At 38.9% G+C, this 26,901-nt stretch overlaps 2 protein-coding genes across 2 annotated transcripts; both read right to left on the minus strand.

The window, feature by feature from the left end:
- Positions 1-1,115: 1,115 nt before the first annotated feature.
- On the minus strand, positions 1,116-7,213 carry LOC110601891 (glycine-rich RNA-binding protein 4, mitochondrial). The gene is made up of 4 exons (XM_021739279.2): positions 6,905-7,213; positions 6,614-6,682; positions 1,664-1,770; positions 1,116-1,576 (listed from the first exon to the last, which is right to left on the minus strand). The coding sequence occupies exons 1-4, from the start codon at positions 7,128-7,130 to the stop codon at positions 1,484-1,486; spliced, it is 495 nt and encodes a 164-aa protein (XP_021594971.1). The 5' UTR covers positions 7,131-7,213; the 3' UTR covers positions 1,116-1,483.
- Positions 7,214-10,654: 3,441 nt separating this feature from the next.
- LOC110601521 (adenylate isopentenyltransferase 5, chloroplastic) lies at positions 10,655-12,675 on the minus strand. Its single transcript, XM_021738676.2, has 2 exons — positions 12,280-12,675; positions 10,655-12,181 (listed from the first exon to the last, which is right to left on the minus strand). The coding sequence occupies exon 2, from the start codon at positions 12,147-12,149 to the stop codon at positions 11,151-11,153; it is 999 nt and encodes a 332-aa protein (XP_021594368.1). The 5' UTR covers positions 12,150-12,181; positions 12,280-12,675; the 3' UTR covers positions 10,655-11,150.
- Between the last annotated feature and the right edge of the window lie 14,226 nt (positions 12,676-26,901).

Here is a 26,901-nt window from a genome sequence, read left to right on the forward strand (position 1 = left end):
GACTTTAATGATTTATACTCGAGAGATGAGAAAGAAAGAGAAATATCTCTGCCAAATTATCTTATGCAGGGGTTTAGACAGGTACTTGAGGAGCATTTTTGCCAAACTATCTTATGTAGGAATTTAATTCCGAATGATTGTAAATGCTTATTAGACTCTAGAACTGATATTTCTATTAGATAGGTTTGTCGTAATAACTGCTCATATTATCGTCTCTCTTTTTGGGATGATATTTCTTTTTGTTCAATGAAATTTTATTAATACAATCAATAGTTTTACTTAAAAAATAAATAAATAAAAGAAAAAGAAAAAGAAAAAGAAGACTTGCTATTCAGTTTCCCTTTTAATATTCTTAAGCACATTTTCAAAGCTAAATCCCTATTCCATTGGCAAGAAATATCTTTTTACATTTATTTTATCTACTTCAACCGTACAGACTCGTTTAGAATAAGTCATTCTTAAAAAAAAAAAAACACAAATGATAATCATGTGTGAATATTATTTCTTTTGAAATAATTTTCTTTAAATTAAAAATAAATAAAATTTTTTATTTCCAACATAATAATTTTTTTTAAAAAAAAAAACGAAATTTAGTAAACTAACCTCACCTAATTTAGTGGTTAGAATAAGTAATTTTGACCGTTGGAGTTGGCTGCTCCCATCCCCTGTAACTTTGACTAAAAGAATTAAACGTAGATGTATGATTTCTAAACATCGACTTTTGATCACAAGCTTTTGCAGAAATCTCCGGAGTTGTTAGACGCATCTAGACTTTGCTGATGCTCTACACATAATAAATTCACGCATGAGTTGGACTGAGCTCAATAGAAATTTTGAATGTGAAACTGTTTAGACCCGGCCCAAACACAAAACATCGCATAGAATACCTCTCCTTTTAACTATAGATAGGCCATACATCATATTCATTTTACAATTAAAAACTTAATCTAACAAGTAACAACCAATAATATGAATGAAAAATATACTTGAACCTGGCACCTCTTGGTTCCGGGGCCTCAACCTTTAGCCAATTTTGTCTCTAGACTAAGGCCTACATATTGATGTGTGGGCAAAAACTTATATATACCAAATTTATATAGATCTGCACTGTAGTGTAAAATAACGGTAGAATCCATATGAAACCTATGCATTTAGGTTACATGTCCATATAAATCCGATCTGGACAACAATGGTGCAAATGTTTGCATTACAAAGTACGGACTGAGTCAAGAATAATGAAATAAAATGCTGCGTAGATAACTTACCAAATACATATAGCAAATTTGCAAGTGAAGCATCTACCTATACTTGGGTTTTCATTGTGCAGTGTAACACTAGGTTAAAATGATCTAGCTGAGTTTGATCCATTTTGAAAATGACTGACCTTGAGACTAACGATCATTCAAGTTGAAGGATACGCTCTGAGGACATTCCCACTTCTTGGATCAGAGAAGAAGAAATGGAATGCTGCAAGTTGTTCATATCAGAACTTGTACGGTGTTGTTGTTGGCTTCCCTGAAGTTTTGCAAGCACCAGGTTTTGAAATTGTAACGTAAATAAACCTTCCTTCAAAGAACTGAATATCAACCAATTCCCAAGTCATTAAAAGGGTTCCTCTTTCACTTTAATCACGAGTTCATCAAAAGTTCACTAAGTTGAATACCTTTCCATCCATTTCCTTCACAGCCAGCTTGGCAGAGTCTTCATTGGTAAACCAAACAAATGCAGACCCTAAAGATTGCTTAGTTTTTTTATCTGACACAATTTTGGCTGTAAGATGAAATTAGCCATCAGAAATTATTCAGAAACGAACTGTGCAAGAATAATTTACACTTGTAACCCAATCATGCAAGAGCTGTAGTTCAACATAACGGTCTCCCATGCATCATTTGCAATGAAGAGAGATGCTAGCAAATGAAAGGTGTCCAGTAATATTCAATCTGACGTAGATAGTAAATTTTAAGCATGTCAAAATTCTGACACCGAGATGATTCTAAACAGTTTCTACATGTAAACAAAACTTCACAACAAATTTTGATAAACTTTATTAAACCTAACTGGTCTTTCAAGAAGCTGAGCAACACTATACAAGATTTCCCCTTGTAGAAAGTTCTAACTTCGACGATGGTATCAATGTGCTTATATTGTGATATATGATCTCAATGTACACGCACTTGATAAAAGATGTCATGTCAACTAGGGGAGTGCATATTTCAGTTTAAACCGAAAAACCGAACCGAACTGATTGATTTCGGTTTTTCGGTTCGGTTAATCGGGATGATCGGTTTGGTTCGGTTAGTATATTTAAAATTATTCGGTTTTAAGTTCGGTTCGGTTTAAACGTGTTAAATAACCGATCAAACCAAAATAACCGATTTCGTGGCTAGGCCCAAGCCCAAGCCCGAGCCCAAGCCCTCCCCCTCCCCCTCTGATACCCAACCCAGCACCCCGAACCCTCTATCCCTTTCAGCCCAGGCGTTCGCCTCCCCATTCCCGATTTCCCCTCCCCCTTCCCAATTTCCCCTCCCCCCAGCCCGAAACGAAACCCTTATTCACATCACTCAAAGTTGAAATTAAAATCCCTAACGACGACGAATCCTCTAATCCCATTATTCTCTTTCTCTTTCTCGTCGACCATGACCATCAACCTCTTCCCGTCAATCTGCTGAACGAAGTCACGAACCCTCTTCTCGTCGATCTGCTGAAAGAAGTCACGAATCGCTCGCCCTCTTCCCGTCGATCTGCTGAAAGAAGTCACGAATCGCTCGCTCTCTATCAATCTCTTTCCCTCGCTCCCTATCAATCTCTTTCCCTCGCTCCCTATCGATCTCTTTCCCTCCCTCCCTAGTCCAGTAGTCCCTATTGATTTGCTGAGTGTCACTGTCACCGCCGACCGTCGACTGTCGACTGTCTGTCCTCTTCAGTGATCTCTTCTGTTGGCTTATAATTTGAGGTATGGTTTTTGTTTTGTTGCTAAAAAATTGAATCTGCTTATTGAGTTCTTGCATTGTATAGTGTTTACTATGGTGCTTTGCTTCTCTCTGGTTGGGTTTTGTTTGTTGTATGAGATTAATTATCTATGGATTTTGGATCTTGTTGAAGGACTTGGGTCAGCTTTGTTAAAGGATTTGGATTAGCTTTCGTTGTTATAACTAATTCCCAATTTCTCATAAGTCATAACACTGCCTATTGAGTATTAATTCACATGCACATACACTGACTTCAGTGACTGTAAACTCTCACGAGGAAGTGATAATTATTTATTTTGTGCGATTTCTTGAATTAATGCATGTGCTTGATTTCTATTTTAATGGTTGTGAGGATGTGGACATCTTTTATATATATATATATTTGAGGGATGAAATGCAGGATGATCAACTTGAGTGTTACAGGAAAACTTTGGACAGTGAGGGTCGGTTATTTATCTTTGTGACTGACATATATGACTAGGAAAAAAATTCTAGTGACATTCTAACCATTTTAATGGCACAAGAATAATACTATGTTGTTTGCCACAAGTGCACTACACAACAAACAGAAACTTAATGATGCATGGTAGTGTTTTTTTTTTCTTTTTTCTTTTTCCTCTTTAGAAGTTGTATATATTATTTCAGACTGCTATTAATTAAGCTATAAAACTTGTATGTTTAGTATGTATTATTTGTAAGAAAAAATATTATTTTCAATTTCTTTTTTTTCTATTGTTATTAATTAATTTAAGCTTATGTTCAATTGAATATTTTTGTTACTTTTTAGGTGAATCATGGAGTCACAAAATGATCAGATGCTCCAAAAAAGTACTAGTGATTCGAATCAAACTAATACGGACGCTTCAACAGAAACAACCACATCATCAAAAGCAAAGAGAAAACCAGTAAAGCCAAGGTCTGCAGTTTGGGATCACTTCACAAAATTCGTTAGTGATGAAGGTGAATTAAAAGGTAAGTGTAATTACTGTAAAAAGGAATTTTGTTGTGATCCAAAAAGAAATGGAACCACTGCACTTAGGAATCACCTTAATTCATGCAAAAAGCATCCACATTCCATTAAGACTAGACAAGCACAATTATCATTGCAAAAAAATGCAAGTGATAATGATGTGAATGATTTAGGCACTCTTACTACTTGGAAGTATGATGATAATGCAATTAGGAAGGCCCTTGTCCATATGATAATGCAATTTGTCCTAGATTTAGGATTCCCTCTCGTTGGACAATTTCACGTGATTGTTATGACTTGTTTATTGAGGAGAGATCAAAATTGAAATCTTTTTTTAAGAAAAATTGTCAAAGAGTGAGTCTTACTACAGATACATGGACATCATTGCAACGCATTAATTACATGTGCATAACTGCTCACTTTATTGACAATGATTGGAAGTTGCATAAGAGAATCATTAATTTTTGTCCCATTTCAAGTCATAAAGGTGAAGCAGTAGGTAGAGCAATTGAGACTTGCTTGCTAGAGTGAGGGTTGGATAAAGTGTTCACTGTTATAGTTGACAATGCTAGTTCTAATGATGTGGCCATATCTTATTTGAAAAAGAAGCTTGCTAATTGGGGTGTTAGTGTTGCTAACTCTACTTACTTGCATATAAGATGTATGGCACATATCATCAATTTAGTTGTCCAGGATGGCTTAAAAGATGTGAATGATTCAGTGATGAAAGTACGAGATGCAGTAAGATATACCAGGAGTTCTCCAGTTAGATTGAAGAGATTTAAGGAGTGTGTGCTTCATGAAAAAATTGAAAGCAAATCTTCATTATGTTTAGATGTGCCAACTAGATGGAATTCAACTTACCTGATGCTAAATACAGCTCAAAAATATAAAAGGACATTTGAGAGGTACGAGTCACAAGATTCTATGTTTAAAATTGATATGGGAGAGAATGGCATACCTGACTATTATGATTGGACACAAGTTAGGAAGATGGCAGATATGTTGGCTCATTTTTATGAGCTCACTTTGCGTATCTCGGGCTCTAGGTATGTCACATCAAACTTATTTTTCAGTGAGATTAGTGACTTAGCCTTTATTTTAAATCAATGGATTAATAGCAATGATCTTGATATGAAATCCATGGGGAAAGAATGAAGGTTAAATTTGACAAGTATTGGGGAGATGTGGATAAAATGAATAAAATTATCTATTTTGCAGTTGTTCTTGACCCTCGTGACAAATTTGAGTTTATGGAGTATTCTTTCTCCAAAATGTATGGTAAAGAGAAAGGTGTAGAGCTATTCAATAAGGTCAAGAGTTGTTTATTTGATGTGTTCAATGAATACAAAAAAATGTATCAACCTGATGTTGAGCAATTCAATGATAATAGTTCACAACAATTAAGTGGGAGTTGCTCTACTACCGGTTCAATAAACCCTAAGCCTAAATTCTTTTTGAAGCATCACTACAAGAAGCAGAAGTTGGAGGAATCTGGTGGGTTTGATTCAAAAACAGAGTTAGAGGTGTATCTAAGTGAGGCAATTCAAGAGGAAAAGGAGGATTTTGATGTCATGAAATTGTGGAAAATAAATTCTGAAAGGTTTCCTATTCTAGGAAAAATGGCTAGAGATATATTAGCAATTTCAGTTTCCACAGTTGCGTCAGAGAGTGCATTCAGTACTGGTGGAAGAGTGCTAGATTCCTTTAGGAGTTCCCTAACTCCTAAAATTGTTGAGTTACTGATATGTGTGCAAGATTGAATTCGTCCATTAAATATTCAAGTAAATGTTGAGGAAGATCTACAGGAACTTGAAAAGCTTGAAAAAGGTATGTTATATACACTTTCATATTTGTGTTAATTTAAATATTTATATATATATATATATATTAATTTTTTTAGCTTATTATTATTTGCAGAATTACAGTTTGTTGGAATCACCTATGGTTTAGGTGGATCATGCTCTACTCCTACATTATAGATGTAAGATTAACTATTAAAAATTTAAATTTATTTCATGACAAGGAATCAAAGTGATTTTTAAATATTTTTTTTTTATGCAAATTTCAGTCTTTTAAATATGTTTCAAGTTTCAACTCAACATTTTGTGGGATCAGATTCAAATATGCTGTTGAAGGCTGTTGTGGATTTAATATTTTGTTAAAAATTATTTGTGGAATGATATTTTGTTCTGAATTTATTGTTGTGGATTTCACATGTTGTGGCGAATTTATTATGTTGAATTCTGATTTTATATGTACTTTTAAATTTTATATGGCTGTATATAGACTTTTTAAGTATTATTATTGTGTATTCAGGCAATATTTATTGATAAATTTATGTAAAATATTTATTGTATTATTTTGTTGAAATTAGAAATAGAAAATTTTAAAAAAATTACAGATTTCAGTTTGAATCGAACCGAATCGAATAGATAAATTTTAAAAAAATTGCAGATTTCGGTTTGAATCGAACCGAACCGAACCGATTTCGGTTCGGTTCGGTTCGGTTATATCATCATAATCGGTTTTTTCGGTTTTTAAAATTTTAACACTTCGGTTTTCAGTTTTTTCGGTTCGGTTCGGAACCGAACCGACCGATTGCACAGGCCTTGTCAACACAGACAAGTGTGTGTGTTTGTGAATATTCATGGAAGTTGGTACAGAGAAATACCTCGGTTTACCTCCCCAAACTGCGAAAATGACTTCTTCAAACTTCCCTCGGATGTTGATAATGGCAACCCTACATCAACCAGAGTGTAAGGCTTCAGTCGAATGGTCATTCTCTGCAGAAATTTGTGCATTTATGAAAGCCCATTTGAGCATACCAGAGAAGATTTCATATACATCATAATGGGAAATGTGGATTCATAAAAATGCCTTCAATTTTTTGCTATGAAACAGACCAGAACTAAAATGAATTACAATCAATACCAATTCATAAAATCCTTATCAAAATATATACCTTTAACGAAGACAATAGTCGATGGAGGTTGATGGGATTCAATTGAAGAGCTGGAGCCAGAGCAATTGATTCGGCGAGATGGGTATCGTTTATCGGTTGAAATGGAACATGAGATTGAGAATATAAAAGGATTTGAGGGTGTAGACAATAGGGATTTCGAGTTTGGAAAGAGAACGCGAGGTGGGAGAAGAGCGGATGAAACTGGAGGTGTATAGAGCATTGCCATCCAAAAATCGCAACTCCAAAACCCTCAAGACCAGAAAGCTGAAACCGCCGGCCGCGGCAACTGGAAATATGTCTGAAACATGAAAGCTCTGAACAAGAAGTGACGGCATCTGAAATCTGAGGCCCAACCCACTTGTCTATTAAGGTTAAGGCCCAAGCGATGAGGCCTAAATTGGGTTGCAAGTTCTTTCATTATGGCCCAAAAAACCTTGTAATTAGTTTTTTTTTAATAAAAACGTAAATTTTATTAAATTTTAATAACGTTGAACTCATAAATACAATAAAGGGATGAGAAAAACATCAATCGGGACCAGAATAATACGGTTAGTTTAAGTAAGAGTATTAATATTAGTAGACCTACGAATAAAGTTAATAAAAAATATAAATTATTTCTGAGATAAGAGATTTATAATTAAAAACAAGATTACTAAATGATAATAAATCCTGATAATTGGGATCGGCTATAGATTGAACTAAAAGTTGAGTGTCTGACTTCACAATAATCGATAATTAATCACTATCCTTAAATCAGTTTAAAACTCTCCTAAAAGTCATGGATTCAGCCGTAGAAGCATCAAAATTACCAAGAATTCGTTGTTAACGTGCTACAATAAACTCACCATTCAATTCCCTTAAAACATAATTTATTCCCATAGTCTAATGTAAAAATAATGCAGAATCAACATTTAGTTTAAAATTTTCGATTGGTGACTTTTTCTATTGGACGCAAACTGGAATATTAACAACCAACTCCCTGCAACTTCTAGTCTCCTCCCAATATTGAAAAGGAGACTTTGCACGCTTAATCACAACATAAAGTGGACACCTTTTATGCTTCCATACCACAACGTTTTTATTCTTCCAAAAATGCCAAACTATCATAACCACCATGTGTAAAGTAGAAACAGAAACTGAATTGCATACCCGAATAAACCAATCACTAAACGACTGCATGTGGAGGAAGAGCCAACCAGATTCAGTCATCATTCAACAATCACGGGTAAAAAAGCAAGTAATCAGAGTATGTATTATCATTTCACTTTGATTAGAACAAACATGACAATACTCACTGATTTGGACATTCCTACGAATTAAATTAACCAAGTATGAAATAGTATTAAAGTAAGTCCGCTATACCAGATTCAAAACCTTCGATAGAGCCTGAATATGTTAGAGTTTCCTCCACATTGATCTAATCTCAACTGAGTAACTCAAGTAAGTAGTATGTGTCAATAATCTATAAACACATCAAACCGAATAAAATTCAGGTTTCTCAAATTTTTATATTAAATTATTTGCTTGTTTAGCGATATTAAAAAACATAGACAATATATTATGATTATCAATCTAATTAAATATAGAATCAAGTTTATATATATAACTTCTGTTTTCTTCACGTGACCCGATTATATATTCAAACACTGCATTTATTAAATAATAAATCCCATCCTTAATTAAGAAAAATGGAATATTACTATTACATCCTAAATTTTTAGAATATTTATTAATTTATTTTTATTTAAAAATCATTTGTTTATACATTTTATAAAATTAAATTTTTTAGTATTCATTTTAATATATTAAAGAAATCATTATTCAACTTATTTTCAGTTTTATTAGAAAAATTAAATAATATAAATATTTAAAATTATATATTTTAAATAATACACATAATTAAAATAATAAAAAAGATTTTTTAATAAAAAATACTAAATAGTTAAATTTTATAAAATATAATAATATTTTCATTAAACGATTTTAAAATATTTACAAGTTAATAATTTTTTAAAAAAAATTAAAAATTAATAATAATTCACTTTTTAAAAAATTAGATCTATAAAAGAGATATATTTTTAGAGAAAAATCGTGATAGTGCGTGGACTTATATACTATCAAAAAATTTTTTTAAAATTATTATGATTTTGATTTGAGTATAATGTGGGTGAGTTTTCATTTTTGATAAAAAAAAAAAATTTAATTTCTTGAGAAAATATGACCGGTAGCAAATGCTTGATCATTGCACAAAAAGGATAATGGATAAATTATCATCAACTCTATGAATTTTATAAAAAAAATTATTCGTTTATTTTTATTTTAAAATTATTTAATTTTTATAAAATTTATTTTTTTAGTCATTTTATTAAAAAGTTATTAAGTATTTTAAATATGTATATAATTTAATTTCTATAATTTTAATTATAAATATTCACTTAATTTATATAATGTTAAATATCCATATTATTTATTTTTTTAATAAAAATTAAAATAAATTGACTAATAGTTATGAAGATAAAAAAGTGTTTAATTTTATAAAATATATATTTATTTTAATTGAGTGATTTTAAAATAAAAATAAATTAATAAATTTATTAAAATTTTAAAAACTTTATAGTAATTATCTCCAAAGGACAACCAGATAAAAAGACATGAAAAAAGTTTTTTAAAAAAAGGGATAGCACACGGCATTATATGTATGTATATATTGTTTTTAATTTTCCCCTTGAGCTACGTACCACTGATGTAGTTTTATAAATGTTCCTGTTTTGATCATTGTTAGCTTTGAATTCCCTTAAAACCCCATTCTTCTACTGTAATTTTGTTGAGCACTCACTCAATTATCTCTGCCAATCTTCCACGCCAATCCAATACGTTCTATTTATAATAATAATAATAATAAAAAAAAAAACTCCGACAGACTGCATATGTAATTACCATAATGCAACCACAAAAATTATGCTCCATGAATAATAGTTTTCTCCTCTAAAAAAAAAAATCAATGTGAAAGTGAATGTGAATCTTTTTTAGTTATGAAATGATAGGAGCAACAAGAACACATTTACGTGTACCAGTTGAAGTTGTTCCTTAAAAATAAAGCAAATAATTATTCAATAAGCTTTTGAGAACAATTTTCTCAATAGTTTGATGCTTGCAACAAAAATAGTAATTTAAACCCTTTTTTTTTTCCTTCTCCCCTTTTGTTACCATGGCATGGGATAACCAGAAATTCTATTTTTTCTAGTAATGTGATGTTTGCATTTGATTTGCTAATTGAATAATAATTAAATTCTTTTTTTTTCTCTCTCTTAAATGTCAGTTTTTAGCTCATTCAAACGAAGCCTAAAAGAAACAAGAGGAAGAATAAGAATGAGAAGATGGATACCGAGAACAACAAGCTTTAGAAATCATGGTCTCCTTTTTTGTCTTTCTTCGAATCTTCGATGTCTGACCAATTCTATAATTTAAAAAGTAATTCTAATATCATTCAGTTATAATACCTTTATTATGGAGGGTGGTGAGTGGGCATAAAAGCCCACCATTATTCTTCAGTTAGAATCATTGTAGCTTGAAAACGACAACTTTTTTGATAGGTCACACAGCAAATAAACCTGTCGTTTTTCTTTTTGTCCATTTTCAAGATTCCCATTTGCATGTTACATTGAGCAACCAGCTTGTTTACAATGTTCAATCAAAACCGCTGATCCCTCCATCAACATCAGTGCTTGACGCTACATCGTGTATCCCTCCATCAAATAATACACTCTGGTCCCACGTTGCAGGTTTTAGACATGGTGATTTATCAATCATATGGAGTAAATAAAGGAGTAAGATTAAAGAGGAAAAATAGGAAGTTTCACACCTTTCAGATATTTCCAATCTACTATAGTAGGGAAAATTTTTAATTACTCACAATCACGGTAACTCTCACTCCTGCATTTAAATTAATAATATCATATTGGAAGAGAAGCCTGCTGTATGATGCTTGATGCAGGTGTACAACAGGGTCAGCTCCGATTTCCATTTTGCTTTTATCAGCTGTACGGCTGCCTTTTTCCGTAAATTACACAAGAGAAAGGTGTCCCCACCGAAGCAGCTCTTTATCGGCTACGTAAAACGGTAACGTAGCCACTAAACACCGCATAGACAAGCTTCCTTTAAAATACCACGCTGTAATTTTTTTTAATTTTAATTTTTCTTAGGAAAGACCAATCAAGACTATGAGTCTCTACACATAGTAAGCCCTCTATCGAGTCATCGGCACCGCCGATGCCATTGCAGGAATAGGAATTGGAATTGGAATTGGCATCACCGTAGAAGCCATCACAGGCGCGGTCTTTGATGGTACAGTAGTCCCCATATGATCCTCATAGTAAAGGAATTGCTCCACGATCATGGAGCTAGGCCCCGCCACGAGCTTCTCCCATGCGTCTTCCCCGCTCTTTAGGAACACTTCTGTAGCGTTAATGCGATGCATATTCCAGCTCCACTGGTTGTAAAGTCGATGGATTTTTTGCAATTGACGACAAGCTAGCACACAAGTATTTTCTTTAATTTTTGCAAGAGCTGCGTCAAGCAGCTTGGCTCGCGTTTTGGCGTCCGCGGTTGCTTCGTTCCGGAAATAGTGATCCAATTCAGGGACACCGATTGCCCGCCTAAGTCCCTGTGAGTAATTAGTGTTGGAGGGGTCGAAAATGCTTCTCGCCTCGCTAACCAATCCTGCTTCTACCATTCGATCAACTCGTTGAGATACGAATGAATGTAGCACAGGCAAAGAAACATCCACCCAAAGGAAGCAACATTCGTACCTCAATCGAAATTCAGGATCATCATTCACTAACGCCTCGATGAAAGAGTTGGAACCGCCTGCAACTATTGGTAGGCGATCACGTGCGATGATGGATTTGATGACCTCAGACGCGTGATGGCAAAAGTCATTAGGATTGAAATTGGCATCAGGGTCCACGAAACCTAGCAAGTGATGAGGTACACCATGACACTCTTCTTCAGTGACCTTATTAGTCACAATGTTGAGTCCTTTATAAACTTGCATTTTGTCGCAATTGACAACCTCGGCTGGAATACGAGCTGCGAGGTCAATTGCAAGACGTGACTTACCAGTGCCTGTTGGGCCTACAACGAACACAACTTTATCTTTTCTGCGGAAGAAAGGCTCCATGTTTATGGCTCTTTGAAAATTCACAAGGGGTTGTATTTGCTTTTGGACAGAAGCCGAAAGCATCATATTCACTGTTTACTTAGACCCAATAATTGTACCTGTCCAAAGTAATTTGACATTCATCAATATTAACATAAAAATGCTAAAAATTAATTAAGATGATTTTATTTTTGTAGTATGGTAAAACTAAAATTACCTTATAATCACTACCACTTTTAACACAATGTCATTAAAGTTGTCTCTTAAACTCTGAGATATCGAACGAATGAGAGAAGCTCTCTTTTGCGTGAGCAGCAGGGGAAGAAAACAAGAAGAAAGAAGCTGTAAGGAATGGGAGATGAAAGTATGCGAAGCAATTTGGCTTCCTGTGCTGAGCAACACACGCAGGTATTTATTTATAAACACTCATGCACATACATATGCATAAACTGAGAAGCATTTACTGTATTTGCAATTGAAAAAAGGCGTGTGATAAGGGAGCACTTTGTAGAATATGTTATGGGTTTTGTGGAATGGATTATTGTGACAAGGAGATATATGTATATATATCACTTGTGTTGGTCTAATGGTATTTATAGTCCCCTCTATTGCTGTGCACAACTAGGACTTCCCCCATAACCGATTCGACGGGTTTTCAATGGCCCTGCCCGTGCCCCTGCACTGCAATTATAATCTTGCTTTTATTATTAGGTTGCCTATTTTCTCCCTGTTTAACATTATTTTATTTCACACTTGCTTATGTTGACAAGATCACCCATATATATATATATATATCCCGAGTTTAGCTCCAGGCTGATAGGGGGCCACAAACCGAGTTAATTTACTTAATAGGTTAGCTAAATATGGCAAGACAAACAAAAACCTACAGGAAATATGTATAAATATATTTGAAGAAATATATATTATATATATTAATTAATGGCTATATTCAACTCAATAATAATTGGATTTTTTAAGCCTTCATTTGTTCTGTATAGTAATTAATATTAATTATTTTCTTGAATTTGGTTTATGCTGTGGCCTGATCTCGTGATTAAATAAAATAAAAGATTAATTATATTTTAATTCATAAATTTTAATATAATTATCGAATCAGTTTCTATACATTAAAAATCTAACATTTAAATTTTTATATAATCAATTCGTCTAAATTAAAAATTTTTCATTCCGTAATTTTATTAGCTAACTGATAAAAAGCGAATAGATATTTTAAATATCTAAAATATTTTGATGAGCACTAAAAAAATATTTTTATATTATATAAATTACATTTTGATATCTAAATTTTAGTATAATCCATAAATTAATTCTTATATTTTTAAAGTTAAATTTTTTAATCAATCTAAAATTACAGTTTTTTTTATCAAGTATAAATATTAGTTTAAAACTAACTGATGGTCAAATTTTTTCTAAAAATATAATTTTTATTTAAAATATTTTTAATAAAATTTTATAATCTACTTAAAAATTATTTAGTACCATTTAAAAATAGTTGGATTTATAAGTATTTTTTAAAAGGTTTGAAATTATAAGTATTTAAATATTTTAATAAATAAAAATTAAAGAATAAAAAATTTTAAAAATTAGTTAAATGAAATATTTCAGTAAAAATTAGTGGAGATTTAATTTTTTTTAAATAAAAATTAAAATATTTAAATTATAATAAATGAAAATGAACGATATTTAAAAAGTATATTTTTAAAAATATAAAAATTAATTTATTAATTATATTAAAATTTAATATAATTTAAGTATAATTTAAGTATTTAAATAAAATAATAAAGATATTTTTATATCCAAAAATATATAGGGGGAGTTTTAGACTTGAGATTTAAGTACAATAAATACGTTAAAATTTGATGATGAAAGTGTAATTTATTTTAAAATAAAATTAAAAAAAAAAAAAACAAACAGTAACCACATTAAGAATGCGGGTGGAGACGTTGTTTTCAAAAAAGCAGTGGGCAAAAGGAATTTCCTTTGTAGTGGCTTCGATACCTAAAATATAATTTAATAAATGAGTTGAAATGACAAGCTGCTGACAGTACCTTTTCATTGGAATAAACTAAAGGCCTTATTTAGTTGGGTGAGTAGCACAGAAAGTAGCACTTTTAAGGAAGGGGAAGCGCGAAACTTTGGCTATTTCATTTGAATGATTAAATTATTTTTTATTAGAAATTAAAATATTTTACTTTGCTTATATAAGAAAATTAATTTATTTTGATGAAATTTGTTAAGTTGTATTTTCATGATTAAACGTAATTAAATATTAATTTATTTTTAATTTTTTACATTAAACTATATTATAAATATTATTTTTTTAGGTTATCAAATATTTTAAATATAATAATAGTTTAAACCAAACAAATTTATAGTATTTATTTTCAGGATTTAATTGCATTTTCAAAAATGATCATTTTGATGCTTTTCAAGTCCATAAGATATCAAAATAGTTGAATTGGCCAACTTTGTAGCTAGTCTTAAAATTAAATGATGCTTATGAAGGAGATATAATGTAAACATCATTCTTTTTTATTATTAAAATAAATATCTGTACAGACTCTTTGTGAATAAACACCAATCAAGTTATTTTTAAATTGACAATAAAAAGAATAATTAGTTTTAGTTAAGTAGATTAATTATTTTTGCATTTAATGAATGATTAGTCAAATCAGAATATTTTAATGGGTAAATTTACACATTGTATACACGCATGGAGAATCATTTTCATTTTAAAAGGAATACAAGTAATTAATAAAAGGGTGAATATAAAGTACATAAAATTAGAGAATCAGCACTTAGGATATAATTCTATAATAAGGACGGTGGTAGGAATCATGGAATCTAGAGAAAACTTGGAATTAATCAATGCTAAAAATTTCAACCTGGGTTTTATAGGAAGATAGCATATATCATATATATTGTACAAGGAAAGCTAAAAGACCTACAACTTGGTAATATGCCAACTGATAAAATTGATGCTCTTCATTTTTTTTTAAATTAATATAATTGATTCTGACTGTGATGACCGCTGGATTCCTTCACCCCAGACCAGGGGCTTGACCGCGGCCCAAGGCCCACGACGTAGGGGCCCGCATACCTGATGTACATAACAAGCCTGGCTCATCCAACCTTCAAGGCCGGGCTCGGCCCATCTTCCTCACTCAAGTCGGCCCGGCCCGCACGAAGCAGACCCTCCCCACTCAGGCTTAGCATCCGGCCCAACTCTCAGCCCAGCCCAGGATCCGGAGTAATATTCACCAGACAGCCTGGCAGATCCGCTCGAACGTACGCACGAGGAGAATCAGAGGCCGTTACGCATGGAGCAGGCGGCTGATACCCTAGTACCTCCGAATCCGCATGGCAGAGACGCGTGGCCCAATCCTGGAGAGACCTTTACACGTCACCAGCAAGCAAGACAATGTATAAAAGAGGAGTCCCCTCCTCAGAAAGCTAAGGCCTTATTCAGTAATACAAAACCCTTGTAAAACCCTATTCAATTGGATCTCAGATCATCAATTGGCGCCGTCTGTGGGAAACGAAGGAGATCTTTTCATCACCGGAGTTTTCACTTTCAAAACCCACTGAGATCCACGATGGCAAACCACCAAGACAGTAACCTTAACATTCCAAATGACCTGAGCTCTGCCCAAGATGGGCAGCAGTTCTCCTTTTCTAGCCCTACAACGTTGAATAACCAAACACCTATTTCTCTTAATCCCTCGCCAAGCCTGGCAGGGAATACTCCCACCATGACCCTGTCTAACCAAGACATTCAAACCATGGCTCTCCAGCTACAAACCACTGCTCACTGGTTGGGCCAGATAATGCAGCAAAGGGGACTTAGCACCCCAGTAAACGCACTCCCAGTAGTGGAGAAACCCAGAACCGATGAACCCCAACCTACCTCTGCCCGCCTCCGAACTAATAACCACGATGCTGGAGAAGAGGAAGAACCGGAGGCCCGAATTCATGGGCGAAGGGCAAGAGAGTTGATAGAAAATGAAGAGGTGAACGACTATTCTGCCGAAACAACCAGAGAAACGGGAACTGAAACAGAGGAGGAAGAATGCAGTTTGGGCAAAAGATCCAGCCCGGAAGACGAGAAAATGAACCAAAGGCTGAAAAGGTTGAAGGAGCAGCTCCTAGCCGAGCTAGGTAAGAAAGATCAGAGTCAAACCTCCTTGCCTACTTCTTCTCCTTTCTCAAAGTTAATGCAGCAGGAGATCGTTCCCAAAAAGTTTATGATGCCGCCGATGGCGGCCTATAATGGAGCTGGTAACCCGAGAGAGCATGTCATGAACTATAAGACCTTCATGGAGTTGCAAACTCTGTCAGATGCTCTGATGTGCAAGGTGTTCCCAACAACGCTCTCGGGGCCAGCGAGGGCATGGTTCAACAGCCTGGAAGCAGGAAACATTAAAAGTTTCGGAGATCTGGCCACCCGTTTCATTAGCCGGTTCGTAGCCGGGGTGCCAGCAGATAGGAAGACGAGCTATCTGGAAACAGTGAGACAAAAAGTTGGTGAATCCCTCAGAGAGTATGTCGCCCGTTTCAATACGGAGGCCCTGCAGATTCCCGAGCTTGACGAAGGAAGGGCGGTAGAGGCCATGCAAAAGGGAACAACCTCTGCCGAGTTCTTTGGTTCTCTGAGCAGGAAACCTCCGACCTCACTGGCCGAGTTGATGAAGAGGGCGGAAAAGTATATAAGGCAGGACGACGCCTTAGTAACGAGTAGATTTGCCAAAGGGGGGGAAGGAAAAGAGAAAGCCTCGGAGGAGGGGAGACCGGAGAAACACGAAAAGAAGCATGGAAAGAGGCCTGAGCCGTATAAGCAGGCCTGGGAAAGAAGGGATCAAAGGCCTCCCCCTCCTCCCAGGGCTCATGAACCACGAGTGCTCCCTCCTTGGGTCCCGGAGAAGCCGACCCCATTAAATGCGTCCAGAGCCGAGGTGCTCATGGCTGTCCAGGATAAGGAGTTTCTCCAGTGGCCCAAACCTTTGAAGTCAGAAGCAGATCAGAGGAATCCTGACAAGTACTGTCAGTACCACCGGACGCATGACCACGATACAAATAACTGTTTTCAGTTAATCGCGGAGATTGAAAGATTGATAAAAAGGGGGCATCTCAAAAATTTTGTGAAGAAACCGGAGGGGCAGAGGCCTCAACCCGGTCCGGCAGCCCAGATGCCCAGGAGAACTGGCGCTGGACCAGTGAATGATGGGTCCAGTGGGACCATTAATATGATTGTTGGAGGAACTGGAGGACGGATGAACCGTCGAGGAAAGAAGAGAAACCGGGAAGGGGAGACCAGCAATGGCGAGGTGATGCAGATCGTTGACCACTCTCCCATGACCATCGCTTTCTCTTCGGAGGATGCACAGGGCATTCAGATGCCCCATGATGACGCGCTTGTCATTGAAGCAGTCATTCATAATTTTCGGATGAAGAAGGTTCTAGTGGATGATGGGAGTAAGGTCAACTTATTGCCGTATCGGGTTTTCCAGCAGATGGGAATACCAGAGGAACAGCTGGTTCGGGACCAGTCACCCATCAAAGGGATCGGAGGAGCACCGGTACTTGTAGAAGGGAAGGTGAAGCTGGCCCTTACCTTGGGAGAAGCACCCAAAGCTCGCACCCATTATGAGGTGTTCTTGGTGGTCAAACTCCCACTGAGCTACAATGCGATTTTGGGGAGGCCGGCATTGTTCAGTTTCGAAGCTGTCACTAGCATCAGGTATCTGGCACTCAAGTTCCCAACGGAAGGAGGAGTGGGAATGGTCCGGGGAAGCCAGGAGGAAGCAAGGGCAGTATACTTGGCCACAGTGACGGAACCGAACTCAACCGGAGAAGCGCTTGATTCGGAAGTTTTGGAGGTCAGGGATGAGACAAAGGAAGCCCGGACAGAGCCCATTGGAGAGCTGGAGACTTTCTCCCTATCAGAAGAAGAAACGAGTAAGGTCTTCAGTCTCAATGCCGGCCTCACCAAAGAGCAAAAAGGTGAAGCCATGGCCCTGATCCGAAGTCACTCACCGACCTTCGCATGGAAGCCCTCAGACATGCCGGGAATTGACCCCAAAGTGATGACACACCAATTGAATGTCCTCCCCGAGGCTAGACCAGTAAAACAAAAGAAGAGAGTAGTGGGAAGAGAAAAGCAGCAGGCTACCCAGGAAGAGGTGCAGAAGCTAGAAGAGGCAGGCTTTATTAGGGAGGTTATGTACCCGCAGTGGTTGGCGAATCCTGTGTTAGTCAAAAAAGCCAATGGCAAATACAGGATGTGTATAGATTTTACCGACCTGAATAAGGCCTGCCCTAAAGATTGTTACCCCTCCCCGATATTAATAAGATGGTCGACTCAACGGCTGGTTTTGATTATATGTCTTCTTTGGATGCCATGTCTGGTTACCACCAAATCCCAATGGAAAAAACGGATGAAGAGAAGACCTCATTTATAACTGAAGACGGGACTTACTGCTACAGAGCTATGCCCTTCGGATTGAGAAACGCCGGGGCAACTTACCAACGATTAATGAATAAAATCTTTAAAAATCAGATCGGCAGGAATGTAGAAGTGTATGTGGATGACATGGTGGTTAAAAGTTCAACTTTTCAACAACATATAACGGATTTAAGGGAGATATTTGGGGTGTTAGATCAATACAGGATGAAGCTGAATCCAGCAAAGTGCGCTTTCTTCATCAGGGGAGGAAAATTCTTGGGGTATATGGTGAGTGGAAAAGGCATTGAGCCCAATCCGGAGAAAGTGGAAGCCATATTGAATATGCCAGAGCCGACCTGTGTAAGGGACGTCCAGAGATTAACCGGGAGAGTAGTGGCGCTTCATCGATTTATGTCAAGGTCGGCAGAAAAGTGTTTGCCATTCTTCAAAAAATTGAGAAAGGTCCCGAATTTCGAATGGACAGAAGACTGCCAAAAAGCCTTCACAGAGCTTAAGGAATACCTCAGCTCACCTCACGTGCTCAGCAGCCCCGTAAAAGGGGAGGAACTCTTGGTATACTTGGCAGCCTCAGAGCAAGCAGTCAGCGCAGTACTAGTAAGAGTGGAAGAAGGGGAGCAGAAACCTGTTTTCTACGTCAGTAAGGTACTCCGAGATACTGAGGTCAGATACTCGAACATTGAAAAATTGGCGTATGCCTTGTTGTTAGCAGTCCGGAAATTCAAAGTTTATCTGGAAGGCCACCAAGGAGTTGTGATGACGGACCAACCGTTAAAAAAGATCCTACGTAGGCCGGAAACTTCAGGACGGATGTTAGCATGGTCCGTGGAAATCAGCCCTTACTGTCTGGAGTACCGACCTCGGACAGCTATAAAATCTCAAGCGCTGGCTGATTTCATAGCAGAATGCTCATTCAACGAGGAAAAGGAAGGATCATCTTCGGAAATACCAAGAAAAGAAGGAGAGGGAGAGCTTTCCCAAGAGTCCAGCTGGAAGCTATATGTAGACGGAGCATCAGGCGCTGAGGGCAGTAGCGCTGGGATAATACTTAAGGGGCCGGAGGGCTTTAAAGTATGTTATGCCTTACGGCTAGAATTCAAAGCTTCTAATAATATGGCCGAATATGAAGCCTTGGTGAACGGAATGTTGGTAGCTTTGGAAATAGGGGTAACCGACCTCGAAGTAAATAGTGACTCTCAGCTGGTGATCAACCAGGTGACGGGAATATATCAGGCCAGAGATCCCATCATGCAGAGTTACCTTGATAAAGTAAAAGCTGTGGAAGCCGACCTCACGCGCCGAGGAGTATTTACGAGATTTCAGAGGATACCTCGAAATGAAAATGAGGAGGCAGACCTGCTCAGTCGGCTGACCAAAGAAGAGTTAGAGCAGCTCCCTGATGAAGTCTACATACAGCATGTCAGCACACCTGCTTTCAAAAAAATATATACGGTACTACAGGTGGAGCAGAGCCCAACTTGGATGACTCCATACTTGAAATACTTGGAGAAGGGCGAACTCCCCGAAGATAAAGTTGAAGCCAAAAAGATAGCAGCTCGAGCTGCCAATTACCAAGTAATAAGGGGAACTTTATACAGAAAAGGGAAATCCAGCCCATGGCTCCGGTGTGTGAGTCCGGAAGAAGCTGCAAAGGTAATGGAGGAAATACATAGAGGCCTATGTGGAGCTCACGAGGGAGCAGGGACATTAGCCAATAAAATATTCAGGCAAGGATACTATTGGCCCACTGTTAAAAAAGAAGCAGAAGAGTTTGTCCGGAGGTGTGACGTATGTCAGAGATTTGCTAATGCCATCAGGACCCCTGCCACTCCTCAAGCAAGCATATCCAGTCCATGGCCTTTCTCACAATGGGGAATTGACATCCTGGGACCTTTCCCCAAGACTACGGGGCAAAGGAAATTCGTAGTGGTGGCTGTGGAATATTTCTCGAAATGGCCAGAGGCAGAAGCAATAGCCACAATCACAGCTCGCAAGATGATAGATTTCGTATGGGGACATATCATCTGCAGATTTGGCATACCAAGAGTACTTATCTCAGACAACGGCAGACAATTTGACTGCAGCACTTTCAGAGCCTTCACGACGAACATGGGCATATGGCATAAATTCTCCTCCGTGGCTCATCCTCAGACTAATGGTCAAACAGAAGTCACTAACAGAGCTATCCTTCAAGGATTAAAGAAACGGCTGGATGGCGCAAAGGAGAATTGGGCAGAAGAACTCAATAGCACTCTATGGGCACTCCGAACCACTCCCAGAGCGCCCACTCAAGAAACCCCATTTGCACTTGCTTATGGCACAGAGGCTGTAGTCCCAATTGAGTTGCAGATCCCCACTCATCGAGTTCAATTCGTTAGTGAAAACGCTAATGGGGACAAATTAAGGAGTAGCCTAGATGCTCTTGAAGAAGTTAGGGAAGAAGCCCAAGTCCGAACTGCTGCTTATCAACAACGAGCGGCAAAATATTACAATCAAAAGGTCAAAGAAAGAAGCTTGAAGGTGGGAGACCTGACTTTAAGAAACCTGGAAGCTGAGCAGCCGCAGGCAAACTAGCACCGACCTGGGAAGGTCCATTCAAGGTGACAAAAGTGGTTAAGCCCGGGGTATACCGAATTGAAGATATGCAAGGAAACCCCGAGCCCCATGCTTGGAACATCCAGCACTTAAAAAGGTATTTTCCTTGAAATATTTGTAAAGACAAAACATCGTATTTTGACAAATGTGAATAAATGAAAATTGTTTATACAATATGATTATCTGTGTGAAAAAAATTTTTCATGATAAGAAAAAGAACAGGGCTCAAAAAGATCCCTCGCAAACAAGACCTCAGTTAGGCACAAAAACCAGCTGAGATGACGAAGCGACAGTAAGGCCAATGAGCCTGAATTTTGTAAAAACTACCGGCGAGGCCCCGAGGTTGTCCCGGAAATTCAAAGAAAAACAGGATCCCGTAAGATCTCCTGGAAACAAAAACTACCGGCGAGGCCCCGAGGTCGTCCCGGAAATTCAAAGCAAAAACAGGATCCCGTAAGATCTCCTGGAGACAAAAAACTACCGGCGAGGCCCCGAGGTCGTCCCGGAAATTCAAAAAAAAACAGGATCCCGTAAGATCTCCTGGAAACAAAAACTACCGGCGAGGCCCCGAGGTCGTCCCGGAAATTCAAAGAAAAACAGGATCCCGTAAGATCTCCTGGAGACAAAAAACTACCGGCGAGGCCCCGAGGTCGTCCCGGAAATTCAAAGAAAAACAGGATCCCGTAAGATCTCCTGGAAACAAAAACTACCGGCGAGGCTCCGAGGTCGTCCCGGAAATTCAAAGCAAAAACAGGATCCCGTAAGATCTCCTGGAGACAAAAAACTACCGGCGAGGCCCCGAGGTCGTCCCGGAAATTCAAAGAAAAACAGGATCACGTAAGATCTCCTGAAAAAAAAAAAAAAAAAAAAAAGCCGAGCTCCTAGCTCGAACGGACTTATCTCCTTACAATACTCAAGGTCGAGCTCCCAGCCCGGACCGATGTCCACAAAAACCCAAGACCGAGCTCTCAGCTCGGGTTGGCTCATATCCTTAAGGGATCAAGGTACGAAGGCCAAAGAGAAAGGCCGAGCTCTCTCCATAGCAGGACTCATAAATGACGACATCCTTAGGAGGATAAAAAGGCTATAATCAAAGCCTATATTACAGCCTAAATCAGTTTATCTGAAACAAATATGCGAAATTACAACAAAGAAAGCAGGACTAAAAGCCAAAAACTGACATGATAGTTGTCACTAACAAGGTACGAGACTTGATCTCTCAGATTATCAGCTAAGCGCTGAGCTCGCAACTTAAGCTTAATTCAGAGCTTCTGAATGAAAAGATGTAGTTTACATCACAAGTACGAAGAGTAGAGATAAATGTCAAGAAATATGAAATACAAGAAGGAAAATAATATTTCATTAATAACTATTACAATTTATTTCTCCGGCGAAGAAGAAGGATAGATAGTCCTTAAAGGACTTACATCAGCAAGAACGCCCTCGCCCGCATTATCTCTATTTACAGCCACCTCCGAAGGAAGCTCGGTGTCCCTGGGGCCAGAGCTCTCAACATTAATAGTAGGGGCAACTTCTGACCTAAGATGGAGGCCGTCCTTCTCAGAATCAAGATCATCTTCCTCCGACCCTACCTCAGACTCCTCTGACGAAGACTCAGCTGGCCGGTCTATGTTCCTCCGAGAATCTCCTCGGGGCAAAGGGAAATCATCCTCCCCGTATAGCACTGACTCGCCATCTGAATCCACTTCGCGCCTACGAAGCTCGGCCAAAGGAATATCAGGAGCCTGCCTAGCTTCTCTTAAACCGCGATTGTAGCCAGTTACATACATACGGTAGGCCTTATCAAGGATAGCCTTTTTCATCTCACCAGAAGCTTTATACTCATCAAGGTGTTCTTCACAAGCCTCAGCCACAAATTCCTTAAACTCAGAAGAGTCTTTGTAGTCCTGAAGATGAGCTTCACAGGCCTGATCAATTTTAACCTTCAGCTCATCAGACTCCTGATACTCCGCTATATACTGTTCACGCTTCAGCTGCGCCTTCCCTTCCGCATACTTTACCACCTCAAGCAGGGCTAAACACTTACGTTCCAAAGACCTAACTTCATGCTTTAGCTGTTGTTGGCGAAGGGAGAACTCTTCAGCCGATGCAGACAGATCTTTGATACGTTCAGAACTTGTGCCCAATTCCTGCTCAAGGACTTCCACCCGGGCTAGGGCACTTTCCTTCTGAGCCTTCACCCCACTCAGGTGAGCTTGAAGCCCCTCAAAATCAGCCTTTAAGGCCTCATGTTGGCGCTGGACCTCAGCCCTTTGGCTTACAGCCTCATCCCTCTCTTGAAGGGCCGTCGTCATAGAGGACAGCTGTTTTACAACTTCTACACAACGAGTTTCCACTTCAGCTGCCCTCTCATCAGACTCCTGGAGAACTCTGCGAGTACGAGATAGCTCTGACTCTAGGGATTTGCTATGCTCTGCCGCCTCAACTGCTTTGTCCTCAGCTCTTTTAGAGGCCTCCAGGGCAGAATGCAACTCCACTCGGAGAGACTGGATCTGCTCCCGGGCGGCTGCCAGGTGGCCCCTCGCGTCGCTAGTGGCAGTCAGGTTCTCATCACGACGCGCTTCCTCGATCCGGCGGTCCACGGACTCCCGGAGAGAGAGATCACGGGCATCCACCTCCATAACCAGGCCTAACACCTAGTACGGAAGAACAATTGTCAAGAAAAGAAATTTTAGCAAACTCAAAGAAAGGTGAAAAAATAACTTACCATCAGCAGCATTTCTCCAATCGTAGATCCGAGCTCCTCACGAGAGCGAGATTGGAAGGACACCTGCTCCTTGGTAGAACTGGCCAAGTGACCAGTCAGGGCCAGAAGACGAGGATCCGAAGCCTCTGTTATCCCGCCGAACATCCGTTCCCGGAGAAGTGCGGCAACAGCGGAGGCCGGAGACTCCGAGGAAATGCTTGACAGGTCCAGAATGTTGTCAGTAGGGGACGACGAAGGAACAGTAGACACACCCTTCCCTTTCCCAATGGGAGGAAGAGGTGGGGAAGGACCCACAGCAGTCCGGGATTTTTTCCGAGCAGGAGATGGGACAGGCGTTCCAGAAGGGGTCGGACGCTTGCCCCCAGTCTTTGAGGGGACACCCTCAGATCCCTCAGGCTCAGTCCTCACAAGGGCAGGGGCACCTTCACCAGAAACCTCTGGGCTTTGATCCTCCAGGAGGACGATCTCCATCCCTGTCCTAGAAATCTCCTTACCTTCAACAGGGGACTTAAATTTCCCCCCTAACACCTCCTCAGTAGAATGAACGGCACCCTGCCCCACTTGTTCAGTAGCTGGAGTCTGCTCCACAACAGCTAGGAAAGCTTCCCTCACGACCTCTAAGGAGGCTGGAACGGATTTAAACCCTTCAGCAGGCGTCGAGGTCGAGCTCGACCCACCATGGCTAGATGACCGAGCTGATTTGGTGCTGTGAGAGCTCGGCTTGGAAGTTCGAGAAGAGGCTTTGACGGGAGGTCGGCTGATCTTCTTGGAGGAAGCGGCCTGAGCCAGCTCTGCAGCAATCTCAGTTACAGAACGCCCATCCCCAAAGGCGTCAAAAATGGCATGCATGTTCTCCCGAGACAGGTCAAAATTCTTGGGGAATTTGATGCCCTCCATCCTAACCTCAGAAGCTGCAAGAAACAAGAGGTTATAAAGAATCAACATACTTCCTGATATCATGAGCAAAGAAGAAACAGAATAGCCGGACAAAGCACTATACCCGTGTCCCGGATATCCCCAAGGTTGGACGCGAACATACATTTCTCGACATCATACTTCCTCTCAACGGAAGTCAGTCGAAGCAGCCCAACCTGCTCAATGAGACTCAATTCGGGCAGATCGTTGCAACCCGGAAAGATCTCCCCCCACCTTAGGTCCACATCCCATGACCGGCAGGACCCTAATTTCAACTCCGCCACAAGGAAATTCTCTACCCATCCCTTTATAGAATCCTTGTAGCCCGTAAGAAGAGACAGCCCATTACGGGGGGAAAAGTAATAGAAGTTTTGCTTCGCCCTAACCAGGCGGAAAAATGTGACAAACAGACAGGCCGTAGGGGCGAAACCCAAACCCAGACAGATAGACTCGAAACAGGACATGAACAAAATGGAATTCGGGGATAACATTCGAGGAGTTACCCCAAAGTATTCAAACACCTCAACAAAGAAAGGTGTAACGACCCGGAAACCGGACCGCTACCGGCGCTAGGGTCCAGGTCGGCTTAAGGCCGCTGGAACCCGTAGCAAGCCAAAACATACATCCTGTATACCTGTTTAATCCCATACATGATTAATAACATACATAAGAATTAAAACTTTTCTTTACCAAGCCTAACCTGTACATACACATCATAACATAAACCCCTCATTGGAGTCCTCATCAAATACTCCAATGGGGCACATAACATATGGCAGGCTTGGGTTACGTGAACATCGTAAAAACATTATATCTCATAAAGAAAACCATGTATACAAGGGATTAAAATAACACTAGTCAAGCACATTTCTAAACTTTCATTACATTACATTCAATACTTTACATTACATTTGAACCATGTCCACAGCTATTCTATTACATAAACTTCTCTTACTCTTCTGACTTCTCTATCTACACTGTACCTGCAAGACTGGGGTTAGGGGAGAGGGGGTGAGCTAAAAAGCCCAGTGAGCAGAAATTAAAAACATTTACTTTAGTTCCTCCATTTTTAGGTATATTATTATTCATTTTATTATTATTATTTTAGTTCCTCCATTTTTAGGTATATTATTATTCATTTTATTTTATTATTTTATTTCTTTTTCTTATTCATGCTTTCATGAAATGCAACACATCACAGCTAATCACATAAAGGATGGTATTGTCACCATTAGTCCTCAACATCTCCAAATGCCAGGGGCGTAGAATGGGCCTCACTGGTCTTTCTCTTACATAACATAACATAACATTCTAAAGTGCCAGGGGCGTAGAATGGGCCTCGCTGGTCTTTCTCTTACATAGTGCCAGGGGCGTAGAATGGGCCTCGCTGGTCTTCCATAACGTATCATCATAACATAACATCAGAGGACTATGGATCACCCAACAACCATCCACATCAACATCAAATTATGCAATGCAGCATATTCGTGAATTCTAATGCAAACATCCTGAAATATTGCATGGCATAATGATGCATGGGCAATGCTTTATGATTCATTCATTTATTTATTTACTTTACTTTAAAACTTAAGGAGTTGTTCCACTCACCTGGTGACTGAAGCTTGACAACGTACTCTGAACGACTATCTCACAACCGGGGGTCTCGGTTCCTCGGGTCCGAACCTACACAGGTGGACTCAAATGAGGCACCAAACAACTAGAACATAACTCTAAACATACCCCCAAAAACCTCCTAAAAACACCTCAAAACATCCCTAGAAATCATGCAAGAAAAGGCTGGGAAGGGCACTTTCGGCGGCACCTTCGGCGGCCGAAAGTCCCAGACAGAGACGAAACTCATGCATGTTCGGCGGCACCTTCGGCGGCCGAAAGTCTCGGACAGAGCCGAAACTCCAACTTTCGGAGGCAAGCTTCGGCAGCCTAAAGCTGCCTCTCAGCCATGTTCGGCGGCCGAAACTCCCTTCGGCTGCCGAACCTGGTTTCTGCCAAAGGGCAGAAACTTGGCTCCTCTTGCCTCCAAGTTTCCCAAACTTCCTAATCATGCATAAAACTCTTCTACAACACTCATACACAAGCATACAAGCTCCTAGGGGCCTCAA

This window comes from Manihot esculenta, chromosome 15, assembly GCF_001659605.2.
Source record: "Manihot esculenta cultivar AM560-2 chromosome 15, M.esculenta_v8, whole genome shotgun sequence".
Lineage (NCBI taxonomy): Eukaryota > Viridiplantae > Streptophyta > Magnoliopsida > Malpighiales > Euphorbiaceae > Manihot > Manihot esculenta.

Bases quoted from the DNA above. Each gene is read 5' to 3' on its own strand.
- LOC110601891 (XM_021739279.2), bottom strand. From the start codon at position 7,130: ATGGCAATGCTCTATACACCTCCAGTTTCATCCGCTCTTCTCCCACCT. The intron at 6,683-6,904 runs GTATATATTTTG...TGGTTGATGTAG, and splicing joins GACTATTGTCTTCGTTAAAG to GGTTGCCATTATCAACATCC. The intron at 1,577-1,663 runs GTATTCAACTTA...GTTGATATTCAG, and splicing joins TGAAGGAAATGGATGGAAAG to TTCTTTGAAGGAAGGTTTAT.
- LOC110601521 (XM_021738676.2), bottom strand. From the start codon at position 12,149: ATGATGCTTTCGGCTTCTGTCCAAAAGCAAATACAACCCCTTGTGAAT.